Consider the following 15,497-nt stretch of genomic DNA (forward strand, 5'->3'; position numbering starts at 1 on the left):
AGTACAGCGGCATCGTGAGGTCTTAAATAAAAGAATGGTAGCTAAAGTACTTTACATTCAGAGATGGTACAGATCACAAATGCATATGCGCAAACAGAGGACTTGGTATCAAAGATTGCTTTTGTCGGTCAGCGTGACTCAGTTCGCCGCCGGACGCGAGCCGAGGAGGGTCCGCGATGCAGTCACGCTCGCCGCCGCCGCCGCTGTCCGTAGCTGCCACGGGTCACCGCCTGCGCCAGGGTCCGGGGTGCGGCCCTCTCGCCGCCCCGCCGTCGCAGCTGTCCGTGCTGTCGCCCGCCGCCTGCTGCGCCCGCGCGTGATCGACGCGCCTGCCGCCGCTCTCCGCCACCGCCGCCGTCCGTCGTCCGTCGTCTGCGCGCCACCAAATAATGTAAGTCACTAGCGACGCTACGGTGGTGTAGATGCCCACACTATTTTAACATGCCGATCACCAGGCAGCAATCGGAGGTAGGAGCAGTCGGAGAGGATGATGATCCCCTCTTGGCGCTGCAGTCCCAGTTAAATCAATTAATTCTAACTAACGCGGAGCTTAAGCAACAGCTAGATCTTAAAATGGCTTCTCCGCAATCTAATGTTGCTAAGCAAGTGCTAGTGGAAGAACAGCCGAAGCAGGTGACTCCACCACCTACTAGTGCAGAATCACCTGTGGCAGTAGCCACCTCTACTTTGGTGCAGAGCTTTCCAACAGTAGCGTTTATTCCGGCGTTCGCTGGAAAGCCACACGAGGATATTCAAACGCTTGTGCAGAATATCCAGGACATCGGAAAGCTTTGCGGTTGGCCAGATGAATTTCTCTTAAACGTGACGAAAATGAAACTCACCGGCGAAGCGCGGAACTACGTGCAGTCGGTCGAGAGCTTGAAAAATGCCCCTACCTTCCAGTCCCTTGCAACAGGGTTGATTGAAAGGTATACAGACAAACGTGGTACTAGTTACTATCGCGACTTGCTTTCCACCCTCAAGCAAAAAGCGGGTGAAGATTTAGAAGCATTCGCGGACAGGATTCGAAGCGTCGCATGCCACACGTACGCACTAAGTGCCAGTTCTGCTCGTAACGAGGTTCTGTTGGAAGAATCAGAATGTTGTGCGATAGACGTGTTTATTCGTGGCATAAACCCTCAAATAGGGGGCGAAATCGAGGTAGCTTCCCCCCGCACCTTACACGAAGCCGTGCGATTAGCACTCTTGAGAGAGGAGGCGAGCCGATTTGTGGCCGTCTCCGCGCGGCAAAGAGAGCCCCGACGTGTCTTTTCGAACGATACTAAGTGTGGGCGCTGTAATAGACAAGGACATGTGGCAGAGCAATGTCGCGTGCCATGTTGTCATCAGTGCAGGAACATGGGTCACCAAAGCGTGCATTGTCCAAATAGTAGGCCACAACCGCCTGCAAATTCCAGGCGAAATGCAAACCAATCACAGAATTCGGGAAACGGCCGCGGGGCAGGAAGTGCCACCCCTCCCGGCCCCCGTTAAAAATAGTGACCCCCCTAGCTTATAAGGGAATCACACAGGTGGCAAGCGTGGTTGTCGATGGTGTCAGAGGCCGCAAACCAATACGCGTGCTAATTGACACAGGCGCACAAATCAGCTTGGCATTTTTATCGAAGAGAGATAAAAGAACATTGCAACCGCCGCGGTACCGTATCAGTGGTATTGGTCCCGGCATAGTGAAACCTGATGGCAGCTGTTGCGTTGAGTTCATGTTGGACTCCACAGAATATGCTTTTACGATGGAGGTTGTACGGAACAGGCGCACGGATTACGACATCATCCTGGGAAGTGACTTTCTGCGTCATTTCCAGGGGGTTATTGACTATAGGTTAAGTACCGTCCAATTCGGCGACAACGTGCACCGTTTTGGACGTGACTGCACGTTACGGGCGAGCGGAGCTGGGAAAAAAGGATCCGTTTCCCAAGTTTCGGAGTCTCCCGTAACGATGCTAAAAGCCGATAATCCTGTGGAGATACCAGAAGGCACAGGAAAGATCCTTTGGGTGCCTGTCGGGATACGCGAATCCGAAGAGGTTCATTTCTTGGTAGATCCACTCTGCCAGAATGAAACTCTTGACCAGATGCAGGTCCACGTAAAACGTAGCCTGTGCAAAGCACAGCAAGTTCAGAAAGAAAATTGCGTACCCGTGTGTTTAGACAATTTTAGTCACAAGCAAGCTTTAATACCGCGTGGTACAGTATTAGCCAGCTTACAGGTTATCACAGAAGATGAGTTGTCAAAGAGAACCCCTTCTCTGAAAAAGAAAAAGGCTGCTGCCGCCTCTCAACACCTTTTGACAATCACGTCACATCTGACAGATAAGTTTAAAGCTAAGCTTAGTCACCTCCCATTGCATGAACAAAAGCTAATAAATGAAGTATTGAATGAGTATTCATGGTTGTTTGAAGACAGTAAATATTTACCAGCAACAGATCTAATCCAACATGAGATTCCAACCGGAAATGCTAGGCCAATAGCTCAAAAAGGGTACCGAATTCCCTACCATCTTCAGTCAGTGGTAGAGGAAACTATACAACAGCAACTAGAAGCAGGAATAATACAACCCTCTTCTAGTGCGTGGTCTAGCCCAATTGTAGTCGTTCCAAAGAAGTCTATAGACGGAGAAAAATCCTATCGCCTCTGTGTAGACATGCGAGCAGTAAACAAAGTTACTACCCCAGATCATTATCCATCACCCCGGATCGACGAAACACTCGATCGTCTGGGCAATTGCCGGTACTTCACAACATTAGACATGCGCAGTGGGTATCATCAAATTCCAATTGCTCCTCAAGATCGTGCTAAGACAGCTTTTGTAGTTCCTGGTGGCTTATATGAATTCTTAAGGATGCCTTTCGGGCTTCGCAACGCGCCAGCAACCTTTCAGCGATTTGCAGATCTGCTATTACGTGGGTTGAAACCTACTATGTGCCTTGTGTATCTTGATGATATAATTATATTTTCAAAATCCATTGCTGAACATGCTGAACATCTACGAAGTGTACTGTTGCGCTTGCAAAATGCTAATTTAAGCTTAAAATTAGAAAAATGTTCTTTTGCTCAATCACAAGTGCAGTATTTAGGTCATGTCATCAGTTCCAGTCAAGCCAGATCCACGATTAACTGAAGCAGTAGACACTTTTCCTATTCCAACAAATTTAAAGGAATTACAATCCTTCCTTGGCCTTGCAAATTATTACCGCCGTTTTGTTAAAGATTATGCTACTATTACCAAACCACTTACTAAATTGTTGAAAAAGGATACTCCTTTTGTTTGGATGGAGGAATGTTCGACCGCCTTTCAAACAGTGAAAACTATTTTAACTAGTTCACCTCTACTTGTTTACCCAGACTTCGCTGAACCTTTTATTTTATCTTGTGACGCATCTGATTTTGCTGTAGGATGTGTCCTAAGCCAAGTGCAAGATGGTGAGGAAAAACCCGTTGGGTATGCCTCTCGTCAACTGAATAAAGCAGAAACTAATTACAGTACTACAGAAAAGGAATTGCTTGCCCTTCTATTTGGAATTAATTATTTTAGATGTTACCTTTATGGTCGCAAGTTTACAGTTCTTACCGATCACTCTGCTCTGCAGTGGTTATTGAATCTTAAAGACCCTAGCAGCAAACTTATGCGCTGGGCCATGAAACTGTCAGAATATGATTTTGAAGTTCGGCACAAGCCTGGTCGGTTGCATCAAAATGCTGATGCGTTAAGTAGAAAAGTGCGTGTCATTCAATCAGATGAGGTATCAATTGAAGAGTTAAAAGAAGCACAGCAGGTGGACGTTCAATGTCAAAGATACACCACCTTGCCAGAATTTGAAGTAATAGACGACCTATTGTATCGAAGAACTCCCCATGGAAATCGTTTGGTAATACCGGAATGCTTGCAGCAACGTATAATACGGCAATGCTATGATACAATCCAAGCATGTCACAGCGGAAAACACGCTACGAACGCTCGAATTGCGACACGTTATTGGTGGCAATACCGACAACGTGACGTGGACAGGTATGTAAGATCTTGCCCGCCGTGTGCACAACGAGCACAAAATAGGCACCCGCGAGTGCCGCTGCAAACACTTCCTCAGGCATCTTCACCCTTCGAAAGTCTTGCTTTAGATTTCCAAGGTCCTTTTCCACAGTCGCAACAAGATAACAAATACATTTTGTCTGTTATTGATCACTTTTCACGTTATCTAATTTTGGTTCCCCTCCCCGACATGACAGCTGAAACTGTGGCGAGAGAGTTTGTAAATCGTGTGATACTACCTTTTGGAAGTCCTGATGCCATTTTAACGGATCAAGGAACCAATTTCATGTCTACTTTATTTGTACAAGTTTGTAAATTGCTAAGAATAAAAAAATGGCGTACAACTCCCTTCCATCCTAAGGCCAACGGTCGCGTTGAACGCGTACACCATACAATTTGTAAATTGTTATCCTATTATGTTGCAAAAACGCACGCTGATTGGGACAGATATGTACCGTATATTTCTTCTGCATACAACACCCGAATACATGAATCCACGGGGTATACCCCTTACGAAGCTGTGTTTGGACGGCCGATGAATTCGCCGTTCGAAATAGACAAACTACCTCAAGGTGTAGAAATGAAGGAAGTAAAAGGTTTAGCCCGCCGGCTAAAAGCGATCTGGTATAAGGTAAAGAGGAATAATATCAAAGCTACTAAAACAGTTGCACAGGCAGAACAAAAATGCTGTTTTACCGACTTATCAAACAGGTGATTTAGTGTTACTACGAAACCCGGCAATCAAAAAGGGACGAACTAAAAAGTTCTCTCCCCGCTTTGATGGCCCGTATCGGATTGTACGGTTGACCTCACCAGTCAATGCAGACCTGCAATTAACCGATCGTACGGTGATAGTGCACTTTGACCGCCTGCAACCTTACCACGGTAGGGCTGTGTCACCACAACAGGTCGCAGCCCCCGATCCGCCTGTGTCACCTCCACCTCAAGTGGAACAAAGACGAAAGAAAAAACGGAGGAGATTACCCCCCACAGGGTTGTAGATACCCTTTGCGGAATCGACACCCTTATGGGTTGAGGTCGCGTGATTAATCACGCCTAATTAGAGTTTTATGTTATGTTTTATTGCAGCTTAGTTTAAGTCATTTTCTCCAGGGACTTTGAAGCAAGACGTGCCTGGCCACCACGGAGTTCCCAGCCATTCTCAATTGTCAATTTCCAGTCATGTCATGTAGTTTTGCTCATTTTCATATGTATGATTATGTTTTATGTTTTGCAAGCAATGCCACGCATTAGACGTCACGCAACTGACTTGCTTCAAATGCAACCATTACACTTTGTGTTGGCAGAACCGCGGCTGCTAACTCCGAATAATATTCTTCAATGTCCTCTATTGCCATCTATTTGGCAAACCAGTACATGTGGAGTATTTTTACTCCGAGCTTTTCTTAATACTTGTTACGTTGACGTCTAGTGTATTGTACTATATGTCGTAGTTCTGTATTTGCTGCAGCTATTCGTAAGTAATCGGAACAGATAAAGCCAGGACTTGAAATGCATACGCCTCGTACGCTTTGTTTACGGGACCAGCTGTTGGCGGGGCAACATCAGCTGTCGCCTCCCCTCCTCTCTTGAGCGCTGTCCCTTTCCCTTGCGAAGAACTAGCCAGCGGCCATCATTTTTTCTCAGCCAGTAACAGCGCTCCGCGCGATGACGTATCCTCCAGCGTCTCAAGACGCGGCGCGTCCGAGTAGTTACAAAAACAAACCGCAAATTACTGCCCTATCCTCCGTGTATGACAGACTACAATGCATTTACCATCATTTTATATAACTAACAGCCTTTTTAAAAAACTCTTATTCTAGGTAATTAGCAATTTCTTATTCACCGTTATTTCTTGTACACGCTAAGCGCGTGATATTTGTCGCTGCAGTAGCGGCCGGTCTCTCGCGGCTACACGCCGTCTCACATAACCGCTGACGTGCCGGTGCCTACTCCGCACCTACGCGTGCGCTTCGCGCTCGCTAACAGCTCCAAGCTGGTTTCTTTCATGCAGCCGGAAGACACGGCAAACAAAATTCATTCAAACATCCCAATAAATCTTAACATAAACATTAAGTAGATGTGATTCATTGTTTAAATTCTTTTCCTCGTTTTGTTTCACATTAGCTGGATAAATCACACGAAGTTCTTAACGATTTACATTATTCTGCATACCTTAGTCTGCCAATCCTATAAGTGAAGTTTCACTACTGCTTTGATTCATTGTATAAGCTACAACCTACAGCCCTAACCCTCTTACACATCGAACTATGAGGACATTTAACGTTATCTTCCTTGGACAAGGCCAGATATGGGCAAACCAATGCAATGCCACGGGTTTTTCACGCTACTGACGTGGCACAAACGACCAGTCGTCCGTGCTGCCGTATATCGGTGGGCGATTGTTCTTTGGTTGCTACGCAGTTATTTTTGCCCTCCCCATTTATTTTACTCTACCGCCGTGGTCATTGTTCTATCCTGTTTTCCTTCTTCTGTCGATGAGGAGGCCCCAACAACATGTTAGGTACCCTCTTCCGACAGTACTGGTCTTTTAATCTTACCACCCATTTACACCGAGATATTGCTCTCCCTTGTTGCAGTCTTGCCCCAAAATATCGGCCCATGATCCATTGTGAGATACGTACTTTGCGTCTAATTAGCCGGTGATGTAAGCGCTACGGGAACTGTGCCTAGTTGTCCTTTCAGTTCAATTTGTTATCGTCAGTTTTAAAACTAACACACACGCAGCCTAGCAGCCAGCCCCAGATGGTCAGTGTTACATGTCAACGTTGAGCGTTCCGACTACTTACAGCATTATTATTATACACCATTGTGTTTTTATTTTCCCGTCAATATATGTCATTGTGTTTAATTATGTCATTATGCTAGCGCTAGTGATTTATAGTTCATGATTTTCATTTTATGTAGTGTTATGTACTGCGCGCACAAAAAGTGACGCTATTTATGCATGTATGCTATTCTAGCTTCAGAGCTATTTTTATTGCTTGAACAGTCGACATTTTCCTAGTACAGCAGGTCGCTAATAATGCCGCTGATACTTTTATTACATGTATCGCAGGAAACCCATATGCCTACACTAATTCTTATTAAGTCAGACGGACGCCCTTAGGCCCGCTGAACCACAGTATCGCAGATAGCTCCAATGCACTGCCTACCCCTCAATTATTAGACAGGTTGCCTTAGCACTGTCCGCAGGTTGCTCCATTGCCCTGCAAATTACATAATCATCAATCCAAGTCTGCAGATTGCACTAATGCACTGCTGAACTTAATAGTCTAGTCACTCGCAGGTAGCTCATACGCACCGCGAACTTGTACTTACACGTCACCGAATCCTAGGCTCCTCGGTTGACCACAAAACAATTCATACATCAATTACCGTGAGACAATTTGCACTCACACTACGCCTTTGGCACTCAACCACAAATGAACTGAGCCCCAGACGCTCTTTTATTACATTTTATACAACGCCACTTTCTTCTAAATGGCAATTCCATTGCAAAATCATCGGATTCTGCCAAAGATTCAGATACCGTTCCCCAAACGGCAGCCTTTTACGTTGCTCAACGGATTCGTTGCTTTTCACCATCTGACAGTGCAAACTGCACTTTTAAGAACAATGTTGTTATATACACACACTGTCGGATTCTACTGACGTAGTCCTTTATACACTTCATCAACCGACTAAAAAAACAACATCCCCTGACGGATTTCGTATCCGATTCGGAAGTTTACGTTCGGGAAATATTCCCTTTATTTTATTTCTTGTCAATTATTATTACTTCAATGTCATGTTTTATTGTTATCAATTTATAGTTATGATTAATGTTAGTACACTTTATGGTTATACGCTATTTTTGTGTCATATTCGGTGTTCCCCTTTTAAGTTTCATTGTTTCTCGACTGGAAGTATCTCTGATAGCACCTATTGGCCTTCAGTTCGTATCCGCCATCAGCTACCATTAGTCACACATTTACAGAACACTTCATACGCCCAATAACAACTAACAACACACACACACTGTTCATATCCACACTACCTTGGTGTAACTTGATGTTACCAGACCTCTATTGTCATATACTAAGTACATGAACAAGGCTTTTATCGTTTATGCCCTCCGCTCTTTGGAAGGGGAAAGGGAAGTACGTACGTATGTACGTTATGTTCAGTAGCAGTTTCTTTTAATCAACAACGTAATCAATTTACCTGTTGAACACTTAAGTTTTTCTGTTAAAATGGAATCAAACGTCTTTGTGACATCAGCTATTCGTTTATTATTGCTTTTCAATAAACTTACTTTTAAGTTGCACTTACAATGTCTTAGTCTCGGACGCAGAGCCACTAGCGCTCTCCGACGCTGTTACCTGAGCTCAGAACTCTGCCGGCTCAGCAGATTCAATTAGAATAAGCTCATTCATTTTCATCCAGAGAGCCTTCTTCGGAAGGGGAAAGGATGTGCAGGGAGGAGACCCCCAAAGAGCGATCATTGCCGACAAAATTTTATTAAATTAAATTTTTCCACGCATAATGTTCGGCCATAGCCGGCTTAGGCATACTGTGGTGGAAGGTGCTGGCCGGAAGTCCATGGTCGGCACATTCCTGCCACGTGCTCCTCGGTCAGACTCAAGTCCCACGGGTCGGTTGCGCTGACGGGGGCACGCTACTAGCAAGGCGCGTTGGCGGAATCAATCCTCCAATCAGAGACGAATCGTGTGATCACGTGGGGACGCGGCCGGGAGCAGCGAGGGCGGCATGGAAACAGCTCCGCGTTCTCTTAGCTTCTGACCTCGGCCCCGAGTAGTCGCTCCTCTAGCCTCTGCCTCTCTGATGAGCAGACGGCAACCCCTCTTGGGGCTGCTCGGCCCTACGTAGGCACCACTGTACCATCATTACAAGAATAAACTGAGTCCATTCCACTCAATTTTCATTTTACAACGCCCTCCGCTCCTGACTTCTATCCTGACGAACACAATGAAGCATGAATGTTCTTCCTATTTAATGCACCAGAACTACGAGTTTCAGCAGTCAAAGGCCTCATTTTTTTTTATCATACCACATAAAGACGACAGCATCAAATCATATTTCTCTGCCATGCAAGATTTTAATGTTATGATTGTCTTCAGCAATAAGAACTACCGTTTTCTGCTGAATTGTAAGCTTTCTAGGTTTACTGGCTGTAACTACACAAAATTTCCACTCTTATACAGTGCAGAATCCAACGCTTGGGTAAATATCACAATATTACCAGTTCATGCGCAATTGGCCATAAACGTAACATTTTCTGTGACATTAAATCACATCACCTGTGTGCAGAAATCTGTAGTTCACGCTCTGTATTCTTATCTGTTTCATTATCTTCTTATATTTACATATTTGTGGTCAAATGAGAAATAATGTGAATTTTTTTCTCAACTTGCCATCTTAATTGTACTAAAACATATCTTTTAAGCCAAAAAGTGGATAGGCCTTGCAGCTGTTTTATCTGGTAACATGGGTGACTTGAGAGTTCAAAATTATCAACCAAAAACTGCAACCTACCAACTGACAAGAATTGATTGTGATAACAACTTCCAGTTGACTGATTGAAAATTAAAGGAACAGCAGCAAGCATTCAGACATGTGATGCCAATATCTTGTCAGTGTAAACATGTTAGGAATTTCAGCACTAGTAGGCTTCAATTTGCAGACCATTTAGTGTTAATTCCTTAAAGACCCACTTTTTAAAACAAGGTTTACTAAAAGCAAACCAAACTCACATTGAAACTTCCTGGCAGATTAAAACTATGTGCCGGACCGAGATTCGAACTCGGGACCTTTGCCTTTCGCGGTCAAGTGCTCAACCAAGCTACCCAAGCACGACTCACGCCCCGTCCTCACAGCATCACTTCTGCCAGTACCTCGTCTCCTACCTTCCAAACATTACAGAAGCTCTCCTGCGAACCTTGCCCGCAAAAGGCAAAGGTCCCGAGTTCGAGTCTCGGTCCGGCACACAGTTTTAATCTGCCAGGAAGTTTAATATCAGCACACACTCCGCTGCAGAGTGAAAATCTCATTCTGCAAACTCACATTGTTCTTGTGACAATTTCAGGAAGAATGACGAAGATTTTCATCGAAAGTCAGAATTCCTTCAAAGCAGGTTCGTTAATATGGAGCTTCCCTGTAAGTAGTCCTGCTCAAAACAGAGCAATGGTCAAAAATCAGTCACTTTCAAGCATCTGACACTAACTAGATACTTTTCTGATTATTGTTTTGTAGACTTCATTCTCCACACGAAATAATTTCTTTGAATCCCAAATGTATACAGAATATTTTTGCGAAATTTAGTCTACTAATGATTTATTTTGACAATTAAAATATTCTATCCTTTTTTCTTCGGAGTTTATGTGAGATGACAATGCTACTTTAAAACATTGAGTACAAACTGAATTTGTCTTAATTTTTAATTGTTTTACATGTAAGTTACTATATTAACACCCTTTACAAATTGATTCAATAATAAAAAATACGTAACAATAATGCTCTTCAATACATAGTGCATATTAAGCCCATGAACATGACCACACTAACAAAAGGAGTCCAACAAGAAACGAGAAACGGGAAACGGGAAGCGAAGCAAACAGTGGTGCCAGGAGAAGACATTATGAAAAGTTAAGAAGTGAATACCTACTTGTGCTTTCAAAGGATCATCAGCAAGCAACCGAAGTACTTTGCAGCAATTGGAGAATATTGGTAACTGTGTTCCCATAAACTGCATCATCAGTCGAAACAATTTCTAGGGCCTCATCAACCTGTATAAAAATTTAGAATTACAAATAACCACAAAATTTGCAGAAACAGTTTATTTACCAAAAGATGAACATTAATTTTGCGAATACACACCATATGAAGAAATATTACCTGCCAAATGTTGTCCCTGTTTTCTGGGTATTTTGCCAGATTCAAGAGTAACTGTGTTCCAAATGAACAGTCTCTGATATGCAAATGAACGATTTGCTAGTTTAAGTTCAACGAAAACTTTTGGTAGGTATTCACTTGCAGAAAAATCTTTACATACATCTCTACAGTTGTCAAAGAAGCTGCAAAAAGATAAAACAGAAAAATGCATTTCCGTATGTTTCACTCAACTCATCAATTACCAATATAACAGAATACTAACAGTCAAACCTCGATTCTTTAAAGGACTCAACTCCCACATATAAAACAGCTCCAAACATGTGATTACTTTACAAATGAGTAAGTGTGTTAAATACTTGACATTAAGCATATAGCAGTATGTGAGAAAAAGTTTATTAAAGGTTTGAAATTAGGTTTAAAGTTTATTAGAAAACACCATGTGCTCTCATTCTCAAATACTGAATGAATATAGTGGGAACTATTAGTGAGCTCTACTGGCTCAAGACAAACATAGTTTCCAACTGTAATACTTGTCTTACTAAGTTAAACTCTTCTTTTAACAAAAGATTACGCCTCTTAATGATTAAATTACGACGGTGTTTTAAATTCAACCAATTATATAAAGCATTGAAAAGTCAAATTTTTCTTGCCCCTGAAAGCTGTTAGGTAGGCCACCTGCCACTGGGACTGTGAACCATTAATCACATTAGTCAGTTAGTAATAAACATGATATCGAAATATCAATATGGTACCAGCATGGAACACAGACGTCAATTTGAGTACGTCAGTTGGAGTTGGTTCACCACTTGGAACGTGTGGGGATATATTTTTAATTACGACCATACCTAGTGCAGTTCTGTGGTATTCAACCCTATATTTACAGCTAGGTCTGATTTGTAATACTGTTATATAATGATGCAATAGTTGTTCTCATGTTCAACCACTGTAAAGTTGTGAGGAAGGAACTGCAAATCCAGTCAGTTGACAGATAAAACCGGAGACAGTGGCCACGGCAGTAATCTATTAGTAAGGACAACAAAAATGCTGCGTTACTGGCCATGAAAGCCTACATCATTTGAATAGTGAACTTACTTAGAGACTCGAAGAGCATGATCAACTGTCCCAGGGAATTCTGTTCAAAGCACCTCAGAATATTTGTGTACTTCCACCGCAATGTCTGAACAGGTTGCGAGGGGTTTCTGGTAACACCTCTATTTTTCAGACTTAAGCAGTTACTAGGCAGCCGCTTTCGTGCAGCAAAACCCCTCCAAAAGGCCTGTAAAAATAGGCAGAATAGAAATGTATAGTATCTACAGTTCTGTAAATTATGTGGACACATTTATGAACAATATAAACTACTGGTAACGCAACATAATGTACCTGTATTTTGACCGCAGCACGATTTTCAATTTCTGATTGGGATATGGGAACTAGTACTTTTCGTATTGCTTCTCTTTCTCTTTTGGACCAAACACTCCTGAACCATCTCTGTATAGTAATAATACAACATCTCTGTGTCAAATACAAATCACGCTGACGTTTCATATTAAGAGTGGCTCAAAACCATCTCTGAATAATAACAGATGCCCACCTTTTCCTCTGATAAATATTTCTATCATTTCATCAACAATGTATCCCTGTATTTCTGTTGAATGTGTATCACTATTAACCTCAGTTTTTGGTGCTCTTGTTGCTGTAATTTTGTTGAACGCATATTTCGATACCACTGTTGTATATTCACTGCACTACTTTTTTGTTCCAAAAATGATGTTCGTCCTTTTCTCATTAAATGAACAGCTCTAATCCAACACTGTATTTTGCAGGCAGCAGCCCTTTGGAGATGGAAAGCAGCCTGCGACGGCGGGGCGGCGCGAGGGCCGCACCCCGGACCCTGGCGCAGGCGGTGACCCGTGGCAGCTACGGACAGCGGCGGCGGCGGCGAGCGTGACTGCATCGCGGACCCTCCTCGGTTCGCGTCCGGCGGCGAACTGAGTCACGCTGACCGACAAAAGCAATCTTTGATACCAAGTCCTCTGTTTGCGCATATGCATTTGTGATCTGTACCATCTCTGAATGTCAAGTACTTTAGCTACCATTCTTTTATTTAAGACCTCACGATGCCGCTGTACTAAAATTGCTCTCCACCACCTCTGAATAACTACTGCACTCTCCCTTTGTCTAATAAAAATTCTCCTCTGTTGTTTCCCGGGCAGTACTTTCCTGGCCCATTTTTGTATCACTACAGCAGCAGCTTTTTTCATTAGAAAAATATTTCTTTCATACTTCATTAACTTTGTTGCTCTACATTTCTGCTGAATTGTAATAGCTGATTTTCTTATTCTTCACTAGTTATGATCAAATTTCTTCTCCACCAACGTTGTAGCTTCACTGCAGCAGCCTCATACTTAGGTAGCTAAAAAAACAAAAAACATAACAATAGAGTTAGAACATATAGACTCAAATTCATTTATTAAACTATGATTTGACTATTTACCTGAAACTTCAGGAGTATCTGCCACAGTAACGAAAGCGTTTTTTCTCTGTGACCATCTACAATGTCACGTGATGTAATATTGCTTTTTATATCAAAGCCTGCCGAAATTAGAGATGCAAACGCAAGTCCTACATTGTGTTGACCAAGCCGGTGCTCTAAGCTTTGACATGATGGTTTCGTCTTGCAGTATTATTTCCATAACACGACTGGGAATGAAGTGAAATAAAGTGAAATCATGGCCTTCAGTAAATTGAAACAATAATAAATTTGATTTTACCATCCATATATACAGTCACAGTGTCATTCAGTTGCATGAAGCACTTACCACAAGCGAATACCATCCTGAAGATCAAGAAGCTTGGTCACAGCATAATCAAACTCATTCAGATATGACTGTTCATGAGTTACAACGTAACCGAACTGTCGCAGACACTTTATGACGTCACCAACAGCTGATAAAAATTCTCCAGCAAACGCCAGCAACATATCACGACTTGACTGAAAGTATAAAGATGAAGGAAGTATGCAATCAACAAACACTCAATAAATGGCTGGCAGCAAAGTACTACATGTTCAATAAACTGAACTTAGATTAAATAATAGAAAGGACAATACTATATACATGCATGTCATCTCATGAGCATAACTTCATACCATACATGAATACAAGTTTAGTAAATTCGACAATAAAACCCTCATCCTCAGGCAATATTACTGCAATCCACAGTCCCCATTTTAAAATGGTGGTGAGGCAGGTTACCTTTCTATGCAAAAGTACAGGATGAACCCATCCTCCTTAACCTTGTCTCTATCTCCATCTACATACATACTGAGCAAACCACTGAAGTGTACGGCAGTGGGTACTTCCAATAGTGCTAAATATTAGGGTATCCAATCACGTAAAGAGTGCAGGAAGAATGCTGTTTAACTGCTGTGAATGCTCTAACTGATCTAACCTCATCATCTCCAACACTATGGGTGTAAAATTATGAGCAAGCTGTAGTATACTCTTAATTTATTCATTTAACACTGGTTTTTGTAAATATTTAGGTAAGGTTTTGCAGAATAGTTGGCTTCCTCCTTCAAGCATCTATCAGTTCAGGTTTTCCATTACCTCCTCGATGTTTTACAGTGAGTCAAACAAGCTAATGACCATTTATACAATATCCCCCCTTAGTCTTGTCTGGAATAGGTTCCACAAATTTGAGGGACATTTTTAATGTTTTTTATTTATTCTTCTCTGTAGTATGATTTGGTCGCATTATCCCAGTACCCTATCTATCTTCATCTACACTTACTACAATGAACCATCTTCACAATTATTCTCTGTTATTCCAATCTCGAACAGTGTGTGGAAGAAGTGAACACCTGCATCTTTCTGTGTTAACTCCGATTTCCCTTTCCCTAATTTTATTATGATGATCACTTCTCCACAAGTGGGTCAGCATCAACAAAATATTTTCACATGCGGAGGAGAAAGTTGGTAACTGAAGTGTCACGAGAAGATTCTGCTGCAATGAAATACGCCCTTGTTTTAATGATGTCCACCCCAAATTCTGTGTCATGTCGGTGACACACTCTCCTCTATTTCTGTACAAAACATGCTGCTCTTCTTTGGTCTTTCTTGATGTACACCATCAATCCTATCTGGTAAGGATCTCACACCGCACAGCAGTACTCCAAAAGAGGATGGACAAGCATAGCGTATGCAGTCTCTTCAGTAGATCTGTTACATTTTCTAAGTGTCCTGTCAATAAAACGCAGTCTTTGGTTTGCCTTCCAAACATTTTCTGTGTGTTCTTTCCAATTTAAATTGTTCATAATTGTAATTCTTAGGTATTTAGTTGACTTTATGGCATTTAGATCTGACTGATTTATCTTGTAACCAAAGTTTAATGTACTCCTTTTGGAAATAATGTGGATGATCCCTCAATTTTAATTATTTAGCATCAACTGCCGATTTTCACACCACACAGATGTATTTTCTAAATCTGTTTTGCAATTTGTTTTGACCTTCTGATGAAAAGACAGATGCCTTC

General features: G+C 42.4%; 2 protein-coding genes across 5 annotated transcripts in view; one reads left to right on the plus strand and one right to left on the minus strand.

Annotated features, from left to right (window-relative positions):
• The window catches only part of LOC126210403 (protein abnormal spindle-like), a 232,247-nt gene extending 219,466 nt beyond the window's left edge, over positions 1–12,781 (minus strand). The window contains exons 1-5 of one of the 3 annotated variants that reach the window (XR_007540660.1): positions 12,345–12,781; positions 12,057–12,240; positions 10,968–11,146; positions 10,738–10,858; positions 281–372 (exon numbers count right to left, since the gene is read on the minus strand). Coding sequence is in view for 2 of the 3 variants with exons in the window: in XM_049939643.1 (XP_049795600.1) it covers positions 12,057–12,240; positions 12,345–12,509 (349 nt within the window). In the remaining variant the exon portion in view is untranslated. Of the gene's footprint in view, positions 1–280; positions 373–10,737; positions 10,859–10,967; positions 11,147–12,056; positions 12,241–12,344 lie in introns of those variants that run through there. The other 2 variants (XM_049939643.1, XM_049939644.1) reach the window with 2 other exon arrangements.
• Positions 1–15,497, plus strand: part of LOC126210406 (speckle-type POZ protein-like) — a 517,155-nt gene that overhangs the window by 285,248 nt on the left and 216,410 nt on the right. The window lies entirely within an intron of this gene.

The sequence above is a fragment of the Schistocerca nitens genome, chromosome 10 (assembly GCF_023898315.1).
Source record: "Schistocerca nitens isolate TAMUIC-IGC-003100 chromosome 10, iqSchNite1.1, whole genome shotgun sequence".
Classification (NCBI taxonomy): Eukaryota; Metazoa; Arthropoda; class Insecta; order Orthoptera; family Acrididae; genus Schistocerca; species Schistocerca nitens.